The 14,177-nt window shown below is 43.3% G+C and overlaps 1 protein-coding gene across 31 annotated transcripts in view; it reads right to left on the minus strand.

The window, feature by feature from the left end:
* CAMK2G (calcium/calmodulin dependent protein kinase II gamma) overlaps nucleotides 1-14,177 on the minus strand; it is a 162,429-nt gene that overhangs the window by 53,787 nt on the left and 94,465 nt on the right. For all 31 annotated transcript variants that reach the window (XM_083502625.1, XM_083502618.1, XM_083502627.1 and 28 more), the window contains 6 exons: nucleotides 6,108-6,210; nucleotides 5,026-5,109; nucleotides 3,595-3,689; nucleotides 2,965-3,087; nucleotides 2,667-2,750; nucleotides 1,670-1,712 (listed from right to left, as the gene is read on the minus strand). In XM_083502625.1, the coding sequence (XP_083358751.1) occupies nucleotides 1,670-1,712; nucleotides 2,667-2,750; nucleotides 2,965-3,087; nucleotides 3,595-3,689; nucleotides 5,026-5,109; nucleotides 6,108-6,210 (532 nt within the window). The remainder of the gene's footprint in view (nucleotides 1-1,669; nucleotides 1,713-2,666; nucleotides 2,751-2,964; nucleotides 3,088-3,594; nucleotides 3,690-5,025; nucleotides 5,110-6,107; nucleotides 6,211-14,177) is intronic.

Consider the following 14,177-nt stretch of genomic DNA (forward strand, 5'->3'; position numbering starts at 1 on the left):
GATGTAGCCAAATGGTACACATGAAATAATAAAATAATAATATTTGCACCCCACCTCATCTAGCTGGGTTGCCCCAGCTGCTCTGGGTGGCTCCCAACATATACAAAAACTTAATAAAACATTAAAAATTCCATATATAGGACTGCCTTCAGATGTCTTCTAAAAGTTGTATAGTTACTTTAAAAAAAAGCACGTAGCCATCCTCAAAAATAGTACAGGCGGCAACTATTTTAGGCACGTCCAATTGGCGCGTGGTTGCCAATGCGCGGGTCCTTTTGGACCCAGAAGAGGGCAGAACTGGGACGTAATGGGGGCAGGATGTAACAGGGCAGGGGGCACTTATGCGTGCTCCGCTGATGTACACAGGGGCCGGGAACGGAACCCCTGTACGAAATGGTTGCCACCTGCAATTCCAAAGAAAAGCAAAACTCTCTTTTTAAAAAGAGAGAGAAAAGGCTAGGATTCACTATCCTATCTTCCCTGCCTGCCCCCCTGCAAGCCACCGATGCACACAAAAAGTAAACATATATAAATCCCCCGTAGGGGCAAGATTAGTTTCCTGAAATAAATCACATAAAAATGAGCAGCAGCAGCACAAAAGGAAGGCATTCTCTGCTTTATTAGCAGACGCACCTCCCAACAATATATATAAATAATAGAAGTTAACAGTCAAGGAAACGTTTTAGGAGAAAAAAAAGGACATGATTCCATTCCCCCACCCCACTCCCACCTAAATGAGCCACATTTCTTGGATAAGAGAAAGGCACAGAAAGAGGGGAGGAATCACAAAGTGACGTATTATGGCCCAAGACCGTCCGCCCCCATCTTCCAGACACATGCAAAGACTACTCACAGGAGAAAGGCACTATTAGGGTAGAAACGAACTTGGTAATTATAAAAAAGCAAATTCAACTGGTTTTTTTTTTAAAAAATGGGAAATTCCCCCTTTATGTAAATTCCCATTTTCTGAGGGGTATTATCATATTTGGGATAGCACCAGCTCTTGGCTACAGGCATTGTCAAGGTTGCTGGGATATCAAGGAGGGTGGGAGCTACCGAACTTTCACAACTTTTACCTGCTTGCTAGGCAGGGCCAGCGTGAAGATTGTCTCCCCACTGCAACACTTAGGACACTGTGACTTTAATTCAGAGCACAGAGTGAGCCCTGCTTCTGGCTGTGAACTAAAAACCTGTTTCAAAACACATCAGAAGGAAGCAGGCAACAGCCTGAGTGCTTTAGGATTCTCTGCAATGGGATTTGCGGGACCAACCACTCCATTTCTTCCAGTAATTCATCTTGTTCTCGGACGGAATTAAGCTCCCACTTCTGAGCTTAAAGAAATAAGCCTGCCACCACAAACTCTAAAGAACCGAGTTCCTAATGGAAAACTGAAGGATGCGGAGTAATCCATCTCAAAAGTCGGGTGTAATGAAGGGTCTTCAGGTGAACGAACCGACTCTCAAGCAGAATGACTGCACCTTCCTAACCTCAAGTTATTATGTATAATGACTACAGAAAATCTCAAAAATGGACCCTTCTTTAACAAAACCTGGGATACAATCTGCGTCGTTCACTCTTCGTCATTTGTTTAACACATGCATTAAGGCCTATATTTAAAAAAGGATGAGGAAGGAGGAAGAGAAAAAGGAGAGGGAGGGGAATACTTACCTGAAAAATTCCGAGACACCAGCATCGTTGTGAGGATTGCACCCTAAAAAGAGAGAGAAAATGATTTGCGTTTGATACCAGGCTCCTGAGAGATATTCCACACCATGTTAGCAGGCACACAGGCTTACTGTAGCCTGTAAACAGTAAATCTGTAAACAGATGTAAGGCAGGCCAGCCTAACAATACACAACAAGCTTCCTTGAATGAAACTATTTCACTTCAACTTTTTTTGCAAGAAGAAATGTGATTTTTGTATGCCACAACGGTCGCCCGAATATTACTTGGAAAACACAAGAACTACCAACAATGGAAGATTGGCAGATGAAGATGATGGACTTTTCAGAGCTAGCTGACCTGACTGGAAGAATCCACGACCAGAAAGAAGAGGAGTTTCAAGAGGACTGGAGGAAATTTAAGGTCTATTTGAATAAATATTGTAATATAAAAAATTAGAAATTACTTGAAAGAAACAAATAGGCCTAGGATTAAACTAAGTTATAATTAAATAAATGGGATGTTAAGTGAATAAGATGGACTATAATTGGAAATTGTTCTAGTTTAATAATGATATTGGAAAGCTGTTACTTTTAACTACAAGGAAACTCAGAAGGGAGGGACTTGAGGAAGTCAACCAAGATGTTTAAAAGGTTGGATTTGTGAAGAATTAAGTTTGTTGTTATTGTTTATCTGTTTATTGTTCTTTTTTTCTTTTTCTGTTTTTGTGTATCATTCTGCTTTGTGGCTTTTGTTATCATTGTGGAAAATCTAATAAAAATTAAATAACAAATAGGAATGTGTCCAGTACACAATGCAAAACCTTGGCCTCACCCCAATGTCACAAGTTAAGACGTGCATGGGAAGGCCCTGCCATCAGACACCCCTGAATACAGCATGAACCCCAATGTCTGTGTCAGTAGCAAATATGCACCCCAAATATGTACCACCACCTACCATAACCCTAAACCATGAGAACATAAAGTCTGTGCCTTCAACCCACCTTCAGCTTTCTTCTGGCATTGAACTTTCTCAAACATTCCACAGTCTCCTGTCTGTGCATCATGGAGGCCACAGTTGATCGTTGCTGGGGAGGGAAGCAAAGAACACTGTCAGGAGTATCTCTGATAGGAAAGCAAAGCAAATATCTGCAAAAATTACCCCCCCCTTTTTTTGTCTTAGCCCTGAATGGTGCTGTCAAGAGCCGTGCTCTTAACACTACTGTAAATGTGCAGGGGGGGCCGAAATGACTGAAACTACCCTTCCAACAAGAGGAAGAGACAGGGAAGGGAGATACTTACGCAGACCCATGGGTGCTTAAGAGCCTGGTCAGCTGTGATACGTTTTGCTGGGTTTATTGTCAGCATCTGGTTGATTAAGTTCTTCGCTTCCGGAGTCACAGTGTCCCATTCTGGAGACGGAAACTAGAAGCGAGAGAGGAGACAGGGAAATGCCTTTTGCCCCTTGCTGCACCGAGCTGGCTTCTCCTGCCTGCGCCACACTGAACTCATTGCCACATTCCACCCTTTCAGCTGGCAGCTTTGGCATATTTACGAATATGAGGGCATTCAGAGATTTGTATTTTGGGGCAATGCATAGGCAATGAATGATACAGTTTGGGGATGGCTGCAAGTGGACTGCAGAACCCTGCAGCTGCCGTTTTCTTTTTACGCGCTGTTATAATCATTTGTACCTTACATTGGTGCTTGAACTTCACACATCTTCCTGCATGCATAAAAATGTAAAATGCCGTCGCGTTGCAGCTGGACAGCCACACCGACTGCAGCATGACGGACTGACAGGCAGGAAGGTGAGTGAGGCAGTAGAACTGGTTTAGGGCAGGGAGGAGTTGTGAAGCCCCACAGTCTATCTATACTGCCATATTTCAGCCAACTGATTGGAATTGACTGTACAGAAAACAATTCTCTTACATCGTAGGCTCCTGCCTTGATCTGCTGATAGAGTTTGTGCTGATCTTCATCCCAAAATGGGGGGTACCCCACTAGCAATATGTACAGAATGACACCTGGGGGAGAAGAAAAGACACTGCAGTTACATTGGCTTGCTCCAATTAGGCCTGCAGCCCATTCTCACAATACAGTCTTGGCATACAAGTCTAGACACTTTCAAACCCACCTTCTGTGGAGGGACTTTCTGCCATGGCCATGCCGCTGCCCTAGGTGCTGTGATTCATTTGGAACACCAAGAGCTCAATTTTAAAACTAATGCACGGGTCATCAGAGAGTATTTGCGGCTTCATCAGTCATAATATGTCCCAGTGGTTACTAAACTGCAAGCCCCAAGTGCTGGAAAAGCTCTTGTGTGATGGTCTTCTCCTCTATGTACAGTCCATTGTAAGGGAGTGCTTGATGTTAACTTCCTGTGTTCTCATAACCAGACTCGCTTCAGTAGTGAATTGTGGGGGGCATGTTTAGGGGAAGGCCCCATTGCACAAGCGGAAAGTGTATTTTAATGAACTGAATAGAGTGAAAAGACATGGGGGTGTGGAGAATGTGTGTATGAACTTAACAGCTTTTTTTTTAGTCGCTTTTTGTTGCTGATATTGTTTTATAGATTATAAATGTCGTACTGATTTGTTAATCATATAATATGACTTTTGATGCAATTGTAATGCTTAGCTTATTTTTATAGTTATTTTATAGATAGCAATTTCCCCCTGATGATTTGTTAATTGTTTTATACGATTCATGCTGTACTTGTGAAGTCATATTATGCTCTATGATGTTCTATTCATTGTTTGAAAGCTGCTTTGGGATTTATTTGAATGAAAAGATGCATAGAAAGACAATCAATCAATCAATCAATCAATCAATCAATCAATCAATCAATCTGTTATGTAGTGTAGTTTCACCCTGGGCCAACAGGGGGATACTGTATATAGTTTTCACTCAGGTCTGTAGATAGTTTTCACTCAGGTCCGCGGCAGTTATTTTAGGCGGGAACTCTGGGCTGTTGTGGTTACAATGTTGACAGCCGGCTGCCTATAAATACAGGCCGGCTGAGCTGTTCGCAGTCAGTTCTATTCCAGCTTACCATAATAAAGAGCTACTTGAAGAAATCGCTGTGCCGGCTGCTATGTCAACCCACGACTAAACACAATCAAGTCCTTGCACAGGGCTCCTGCTGATGGGACTCGTTAGGTGAGTTCCACCCTAGCTTTATTTTTAAAATAACCATCTTCCCTTCCTTTCTGCGTTATTGCAAAATGAATAATTAACTTGCATAATTCGCTGCAAGATATTGTGGAGACCCTCTAATGTAAAACTCATTTTAAAACGATGTCAGATTTTAAGCATGCATACCCCTCACTGTCAAACAATATGAATGCTAGGTAGCCTTACCACATGCCCATATATCCACGGGTTTTCCATAAGGATCTTTTCTTAAGACCTCGGGGGACAGGTAGCCTGGGGTACCAGCAAACCCTGTCAAAACACAAGATGCGGAACAGACTCAGCAGCTTGAAATCAACGTTGCCATTCTCGCACGAAGCGGCTGGTGTATGTGTATGTGTATAAAAACTAGGATACTCAGGCAAAGTAGAGATGCTAGGCTATCAATAACAAAGCAAATGAGACGACATCCTATCAGCTCCTAGTCCAGGAAACCTTGAGCCATATCATATTATTACTGTATGTTCAACAAGCCCAAACAAAAATGCCAGACTCATCCATTTCCAGATATGCACAGGGAGCATTTTGAACAGAAAATGCCACTAAGGTAGTAAGGAGAGAGGGAAGCAAATAAGGCACCTGGAAATGTTTTAGGCACCAGTTTTCGGTTTGTAGCTGGGGTCCCATACTGGGGGGAAATGCTCCCAAAAGAGTGAATAGGCTAGCAATGGGATTTATTAGACTGGTGTAGTTGCCACTGAAATTAACCACCACCAGTAGAAGTGAGCAGTGGTAACTTCATGTTGTTGTTATTTTAGGGTTACTAGGCTTCGTGGGTGAGGGAAGAGGAGGTGAAGAGCACGAGGGGCTGACAGATGAAGTCACAAAATGGTGTCTTAAGTGGTGCAGAAAGGCGTCACTTTTTAGACATTAGTTCTAGCAGAACAGGAGAGCATCATTTGAGCTTCAGTTTAGACAGGAGGACAGTACTTGGCTGATGACCAATGTACTTTGCTGCTGCTTTTGGTGGTAGTCAAACTACTCTCACTGTGTTACTGCAAAAATAGTGCATTTCTAGCTACTGGCTGTTCACTGCAGGTGTGAGCTGTGTGCACATGGAAGTTTGCAAAACACCCAGAAGATAGATATCTCTCTGGGGAAAAAAATAAAATTCTTTGATGCACAGCCTAGACAGATTGCATCACTGATTTCCACTGGCACAGTGAATACCGTCATCGATATTCCCTTCAATCTGAGCACAACTCCTTGGACGATCTTAGATTTCTTCCTGTTTGGGGAAAAACACTTACCAAACCATGCCTGTTGCTCCCCCTGAACTTCAATCGCAAGTCCAAAGTCAGCCAGCTTGACAGCTGCACCCTTGCACTTACTCGCAAGTAGCAAGTTCTCAGGCTAGGAGAGAAAACAAGAAGAGAAGGAAAACCTTGAGTAAATATATTCTCTCTACAAACGCCTGGTATATATTTTGAAAAGTTCACACCTACAAATGTACTCTCCAACAGTAGAGCTGTCTTTAAAGTAACAAAAACAATGGAGTAAATTTATGGTTTATATAAGTGAGAACTGTAGAAATATGAAAACTTTGGCAGGATTGAATTAAATCTTATGTCACGGTGTAATTTTTAACCAATGAAACTGTGAATTATAGACTGGAATAAGAAAACTTGCGGAAGGGAAGGACGGAAGTCAATGGCTCTATGGAGCATAAAGTAGGATATATGTAATATGTAATAAGATTTGATGTTTGTTTGTTGGTTGGTGTTGGTATTCTTAAATCTCAATAAAAAGCATTTGGAAAAAAGAAGAGCTGTCTTTAAAAAGCCAACTTCAAACTTGCACCTATGACGAGCTCCAACTGGTGGCATTCTGCAAAGGAAACAGTGTTCCCCTCCCACCCTACCCCAAAGATTATGCAGTTAATTTACCGTATTTTTTGCTCTACAAGACTCACTTTTTCCCTCCTAAAAAGTAAGGGGAAATGTGTGTACATCTTATGGAGTGAATGTAGGCTGCGCAGCTATCCCAAAAGCCAGAACAGCAAGAGGGATTGCTGCTTTCACTGCGCAGTGATCCCTCTTGCTGATCTGGCTTCTGAGATTCAGAATATTTTTTTTCTTGTTTTCCTCCTCCAAAAACTAGGTGCGTCTTGTGGTCTGGTGCGTCTTATACAGCGAAAAATACGGTATATAGAATTCTCCTAGGCAACCCTTGCAATCCAAGACAAGTTATTAAATATATTGACAGTAGATGGCACTGGCGGTACACTTCCTTCACTTCTGCTGGAGATAACATCCATGTGGAGACATAATGATACAGCAGACATAGCAAACTGCAGTGATACAACTCCCAATGAACATCATACCGGGTCCCCAAGGCACAGGACAAGGGGGGAAAAAGGGGGGGCATAATATGCAGGACCATGTACACAGTGATTTATTTGCACAGAGCAAGGGATCTGAAGTTATGCACCAATAAAAGAGCAGAAATTCTAAGTTATGCAAATTAACACGCATTTGCATAATTCACCCCGCTTTTGTGAATCATGAGGGTGGGTGGGCAGGAAGCTGGACAAGGCCGTTCGGTTCTTTCAAGCCTACGCTGGGCAGTTTTAAGGGACAGAAACTCTTCCATCACAGAACGCTTCTCTTTGTATTCTTTGCTCAATTGTAAAGTCCATCACAGAACGCAGAGCATCCGGCTAAGGACTGCTGAATGGAGAGATCCAGATGGGGCTGGTTATGTAGTCACTGCAGCGCTCTTGTCTGCTGATTCAATGTGAGCTCTGTTGGAAATTTTCATCTGCAAGGATTTATTACGACGAGGCCTCTGTTGCCATGAGGCTGAGGAGAATAGCCACTATATCCTTCCCTCCTTGCTCAGGGCATGAGACTGTGTCCCCTTTTCTCCCTCCTGGCAGACAAAACTAAAACAGCTCCAATGCAGATAATCGGAGAAGGCAGAAGTAAGGGGCTCAGACTGGAGTAAGGATCGCCCGGGGCTGGCATCATTCTACTTCTGGAGAGACCGGGGATCTTGTATCTTAACTAAGCAGACTATGAAGGCCTGGAAAGGATGCCTTATGAGGAACAGCTAAGGGAGCTGGGCATGTTTAGCCTGGAGAAGAGGAGGTTAAGGGGTGATATGATAGCCATGTTCAAATATATAAAAGGATGTCACATAGAGGAGGGAGAAAGGTTGTTTTCTGCTGCTCCAGAGAAGCGGACACGGAGCAATGGATCCAAACGACAAGAAAGAAGATTCCACCTAAACATTAGGAAGAACTTCCTGACAGTAAGAGCTGTTCGACAGTGGAATTTGCTGCCAAGGAGTGTGGTGGAGTCTCCTTCTTTGGAGGTCTTTAAGCAGAGGCTTGACAACCATATGTCAGGAGTGCTCTGATGGTGTTTCCTGCTTGGCAGGGGGTTGGACTCGATGGCCCTTGTGGTCTCTTCCAACTCTATGATTCTATGAATTTCAACTTAAAACAGGGCAGCTGGTTCAAGTAATGAAAAACCACACCCAACGTAAACTTTTGGTGGGGGGTTGATGAGGGTGCCCCATGGTGTTAGGAAACAGGATCTTTATTTGGGGACAAGCACTGAGCACACAGAAAGAATGTTTATTTTCCATGGCCTCTGATATTCGTGGCAACTGAAGCTTTTGTTCCAGGCGGACTTAGAACTGACAGGGTGCCCAGAAAATAGGCCAGGTGGATGTTCAGGGATCAGTTCTGTTGTGCTCCATGGCGGGAATAGGTCAAACATACCCGAAGAACCCAATGCGGTGGGAAGGATTTACCAGTAAGTTTTGGAAAGCTCGCACCCATAATCCACTATGAGAAATGCATTAGGATCAAGTGTCTAGAAAAGATACAGTGGTACCTCGGGTTAAGAACTTAATTCATTCTGGAGGTCTGTTCTTAACCTGACACTGTTCTTAACCTGAAGCACCACTTTAGCTAATGGGGCCTCCTGCTGCCGCTGCGCCACTGCTGCACGATTTCTGTTCTCAACCTGAAGCAAAGTTCTTAACCCGAGGTACTATTTCTGGGTTAGCAGAGTCTGTAACCTGAAGCGTATGTAACCCAAGGTACCACTGTATTCTTTTGAATACGTTTAAGTCTGAGCTGAAGTCCAATACTTACTTGTTTCAGGGCTACTTTCTGCTCTAATCTGAATCAGGTGGTAACCATTTTCCTTTCCCCCTTTTTTTGGAAATTATTTTTTATTGCTTTCCAAAAGTTTTGACAAATTAACATCAAATTAATACAAAATGAAAAATTGACTTACCATCCTGCTAAATTGATGTTTCTCTTCCCTTCCTTACTTGCTGCTCAATGTTACATACATTTCCTAATTCCATTTTAATACTTAAAATAATTTAGCATTATTTTTTCTTCCCCACCCCCTTCATTTCCCATTGGATGTGTATATTTCAATTCCTGCTAGACTTTTATTTAACTATAACATATTCCCAAATGTTAAGTAGAGTTACTCTTCACTTTGTCAGCCTGCAAAGATCGTTAACCATGTTCCTGGTTTACAACCACTTCGGACTAGCATATGAACATGAAATAAACTGTTGGGTCTTTGGACACAGAAGGTCCAAGCTGAATCATATTGTGTTCCCAACATACTGTATTTTCTAAAAGCAGGGAGGCATTCCTCCATATGGGAGCATCCAAAAATCCCATCTCCACCTGCAAGGAGAGTCAGTCCAGCCAAGGAAATGCCCTGCCTCTAGATTCTGATTAATGCATCAATTCTCACAATCCTGTTTTCCCTCCTTCTGGTTAGAAATCATGGGGCTGCTGAAAGGGTGGGTGGGTGGGTGTGTGTGTGTGTGTGTGTGTGTGTGTGTGTGTAAAGCAAGCGACACAGTCCTCCACAAGCGCTAAATATCAATGGCTCCATCAACACTGGCAAGCCCTTACACCAGCAGTAACAACAACTAGAAACTCAACCACTGTTATGCAGTACATCAGATAGGATACTGCAGAAAGGCAGTGCACAATATTCTTGCTCATAATTTGAAAGATGTGGGTGCATAATAATCAGACTTAGGGGGAGGGAAATGCATGCAGCAGCTAAGGGCAATGAGTTGACCACCACCACTTTCCCATAAACTTGTCTACTTCCCACTCTCTTCCCTGGCACATCACACAGCTGGCTCAAGATATATATATATATAACTGTGGGAGATATTTACAGCCAAAGCCTCATGCCAAGGGCTGAAGAAATGCCATTCCACTGGTGCGTATCACAACTCTGTTCTGCATCTGGATTATGATTCCAGGCTGGTTGTGAGAGCTTCAGCATTCATGGTGGGAGCGTTGGCCTTGCTCTCTTAACATACGAATAGGGAATGAACCTCTTTTAAAATTAAAAATGAACCAGAAAGGCTCAGCATGAACATATGTCACATAACAGAACAATGAAAAAGTTTACCAGTAATTCAATTCCTAGGGAAGACTGGACATTCGTAAGCAACTGTGTAATAACTTCAGTGTCCAGATATTATACACATTTCTAATAGCTCCAGTTTAATCATCTTATTCCCAAAGATTATGCTGATATTGTCAATACTAGTGGTGCATGACCCACCCACCCCAGCTTTCATCAAAGCTCACCTGTTTTTTGGCAAGCATTCCTGCTGAATACTCAAAAAATGCCAAGGTAATTTTCATGGCCCCCTGCAAGCCTCCTCCTCATAAACAAAATCTATGGGAACGAGGAGGAAATGGCAAGCAGTGAAGAAGGCTCACTGGACAGGCCTTCCTGAACCAGAAACAATGTCATCTCCTACCCTTGTTTTTCTAGACAGAGAAAACTACAAGCCCCGTGATTCCTGCAAAAAAGAAATGCTTGGGCAGCATGTTCAGAAGCATCATGTCAACCTCATGAGTTCAAAGCTTGGCTATTATCCAAACAAGTTGCTTGTTTTGCAGCTGTCTGTGGTCCTACAGACCATGTCTGTCTAATCTCTGCCTGGGACAAGCAAGCAAACCACTGCATCTGATTAAAACTATGCTGTACTCTAAAGCCAGGAACAGGGAAATGCTGCTTGACTCCAACTCCCATCAGCCCCAGACAGCACAGCAGATAGTCAAGGATGATGGGAACTGTAGTTCGATAATACCTGGAGCCCCAGAGATTTCTCAACCATGCTATAAGCACGCTGCAATGGATGTGGGTGGGTGTCTACAAACAGAACAATATTCTTTGACACCTTTTGAAGTTCTCTTTTGGATTGGAAGTTGTCACACCCAGACTTCATTGCATGTAACTGTCATGATTTATGCACTTAACAGAAATCAGTCATGGAACCACATGCACCACCCCAAAGTCCCTGTCCTTCTGTGTGTTGAGCAGGAAGGTCCGACGGGGTCTTCCAAGCACATTCAATGGAATGCACAAAGGAGCTTCCCCAAAATTGGTTAAGCTTGCTTAGAAGACTCGCCACGCTCAAGAACTCTAGTAACACAGTGTTCCCCAAACACACCAAGATGCCCCCTTCATACCTCCCCACAAAACGTTGGAGGAGCAGGGGTGGAGCATTTGGAAGTGGTGTGTAACACGCACCCCCCCAACCCTACTCTCTCTGCTGGTGCTGACATCAGACACAATGCCTGAACAGAGCAACTGAAACAGATTATCCGTAGGAATTACTCAAGACCCTTATTTGCTATTTTGATTTCCTTAAAGGTAGTATGTAATTGCATTTGGATATCTTTTTTAAGAACATCTAAACCATCACCTATGGAAGTCAAAAGCTAGATTAAAGCAGAACTGGGGGATAGTAAAAGATAGGTGACAGACCATGTGATCAGCTAGTTTCCCAGGACTTATGGCTAAAGTAATTATATCCATCCCTCACAGATAATTTCTGCAAAGACCAGTGTACTATTGGTCTAATTTTAGCATACATCCAATATAAGAGCTGATTGCTTCTAGGATTTTGCAGATATATATATATATATATGTATGCAGGTTTTGGTGTCTTCGGGTGTCTTCCCGTGTAAGAGTTGGGGTGTAAGAAGACACCCGAAGACACCAAAACCTGCATTCCTGTACCCGTGAAAATCTACGAAAGCAAATATATATGTATCTATAAACTATTTGGCGCACTATTTAGATTTCTGCCAATTTGTATTTCTTAAATGTTCTCATTCTCATGGTTGAGGGAATATATCTGAAATTAGGCCAAGTTATCCACAAAACCCTCTAATGCACTGGTCTTCAACTGGTGGGTCAGGATCTACTACTGGGTTGTGGTCTGATCCAAGGTGGGTCAACAGGAGCACTGCCACCATCCAAATATATAGCAAAATATTAAGAAATGGATCCTACAAATGCATGCTTGGATTGAAAGTGGGTCCTGTATTTAATGTGCACAGTCAAAGTCTACATGCCCCTTTGTCAATATCTAAGTTCCTCATGGCTTACAGCCATCCTCCTCTGCTTTGCTGGCTCATCACTTGCAAATGCATTCCCTCCAGAAACTGGTCATGACCAAAAATACTGCTGTCCAGTTTTGCCATAAGAAGTCTGCATAATTGGTAAGCACAGAATTTGGGATGGTTTGGAAGGGAGTTCAACATACTGATTGGACTGTAAGCAAAGACAAATACATCAACGCACAGCTCAACAACCCCCATGAATTACCGGTTTCTAGATCCCAACACTGATGCCATTCCAACCCCAAAGAGAAACTTTTACTCGCTGGAGACAAAGTGGTGGTATTATGCCCAATCAACGTAGTTTGTTCCTAGATTTGGGCTCTCCAGCCTTTATATAAGCCTCTCCCCATTCCCACAATGACAGCAGAAAACAATATACTGTATTTTGTTAATCTAGCCACATGTACAAAATACTCATTGTAGCTCTTGGCTTTCTTGTAGTAAGAGATGGAACACTGGAAGGAGGGGGAGGAGGAGGAGGCATCCTGGCACAAGATACTCACTGTTCAGAGATTTTAATTTTCTATGAGAGCAGCAATATTAACACTTGTGGGGTCTTGTTAAAGGCGAGGAAAAAAGGATCTCAAAGTGATGTTCACTTCCATTTGAATCCATCTGCAGCGTTGGCTAATGCAGGATATACCCCTACTTTGAATGCACTTAAACATTATGCTGCAATAAACTACTCCCTAAAGCATTCCTTGCAGTAGTTTTATAACACTGCATGAGTGGTTTACCACATGACTTGTGCAAATGGCTTTCCAGTAGTAAACATCAATTTGAAAGGTGCTTCAGTAATGGTACGCTACCAAAGGTCTGACAGGGCACTTATCTCCCTCCAAACTTTCATGGGGTGGGAGAGCCAATACGGGCAAGTTCTGGGCAGTTCCTAATTTGCATCTAGTGTCCATGTGAGTGACTAACTGTGAATCCTTGTGCAGTGGCAATCTTAAGTATGGAACAAGCATTTCCATGCAAGAGACAGATTAACACCTTGGGCAGGATGGCCTTACAGTTGACTAGCGGCAGATTCGAATGGCTCCACATTCAGCCGAATTCCAAAACCAAAAGGCAGGGGTGCTTACATACTTCACCAATGAAAAAGTACACATAAGGGCATATAAACTTAGCATGCAAGTAGTGTCCCCACTTTACCACCCTTTGCTCCATCACTGCAGGCACTCTTCTCACAGCCCAACTCACTTCTGGTATCAGAGTTCAGCTGGAGAAAAGAGCTCAGGTGACAAGAGGCGAGTAGGTAAGGCTAGGGAGAGGATTCCACTTTCTTAACCTGCATAGGTAAAGGTAAAGGGACCCCTGACCATTAGGTCCAGTTGTGGCCGACTCTGGGGTTGTGGCACTCATCTCGCTTTATTGGCTGAGGGAGCAGGCGTACAGCTTCTGGGTCATGTGGCCAGCATGACTAAGCCGCTTCTGGCGAACCAGAGCAGCACACAGAAACGTTGTTTACCTTCCCGCTGGAGCGGTACCTATTTATCTACTTGCACTTTAATGTGCTTTCGAACTGCTAGGTTGGCAGGAGCAGGGACTGAGCAACGGGAGCTCACCCCGTCGCAGGGATTCGAACCGCCGACCTTCTGATCGGCAAGCCCTAGGCTCTGTGGTTTAACCCACAGTGCCACCTGTGTCCCCTTAACCTGCATACAACTGCATAATTTGGGGCTTGAGAAGGGGGCATGAAGTTCACATGAAAATTAAACATCACAAACATCACGCCCTCCCCCTCCGCCCAGCCCCATTATGAATTGATTTTAGAATGCTGTGTTACTTTTATTGTTGTTAGCCACTCTGAGCCCGGCTTCGACTGGGGAGGGCGGGATACAAACAAACAAACAAACAAACAAACATACATACACAGTCACTGCAGACATCAGATCAA

The sequence above is a fragment of the Podarcis liolepis genome, assembly GCF_965112155.1.
Source record: "Podarcis liolepis genome assembly, chromosome: 5".
NCBI lineage: Eukaryota > Metazoa > Chordata > Lepidosauria > Squamata > Lacertidae > Podarcis > Podarcis liolepis.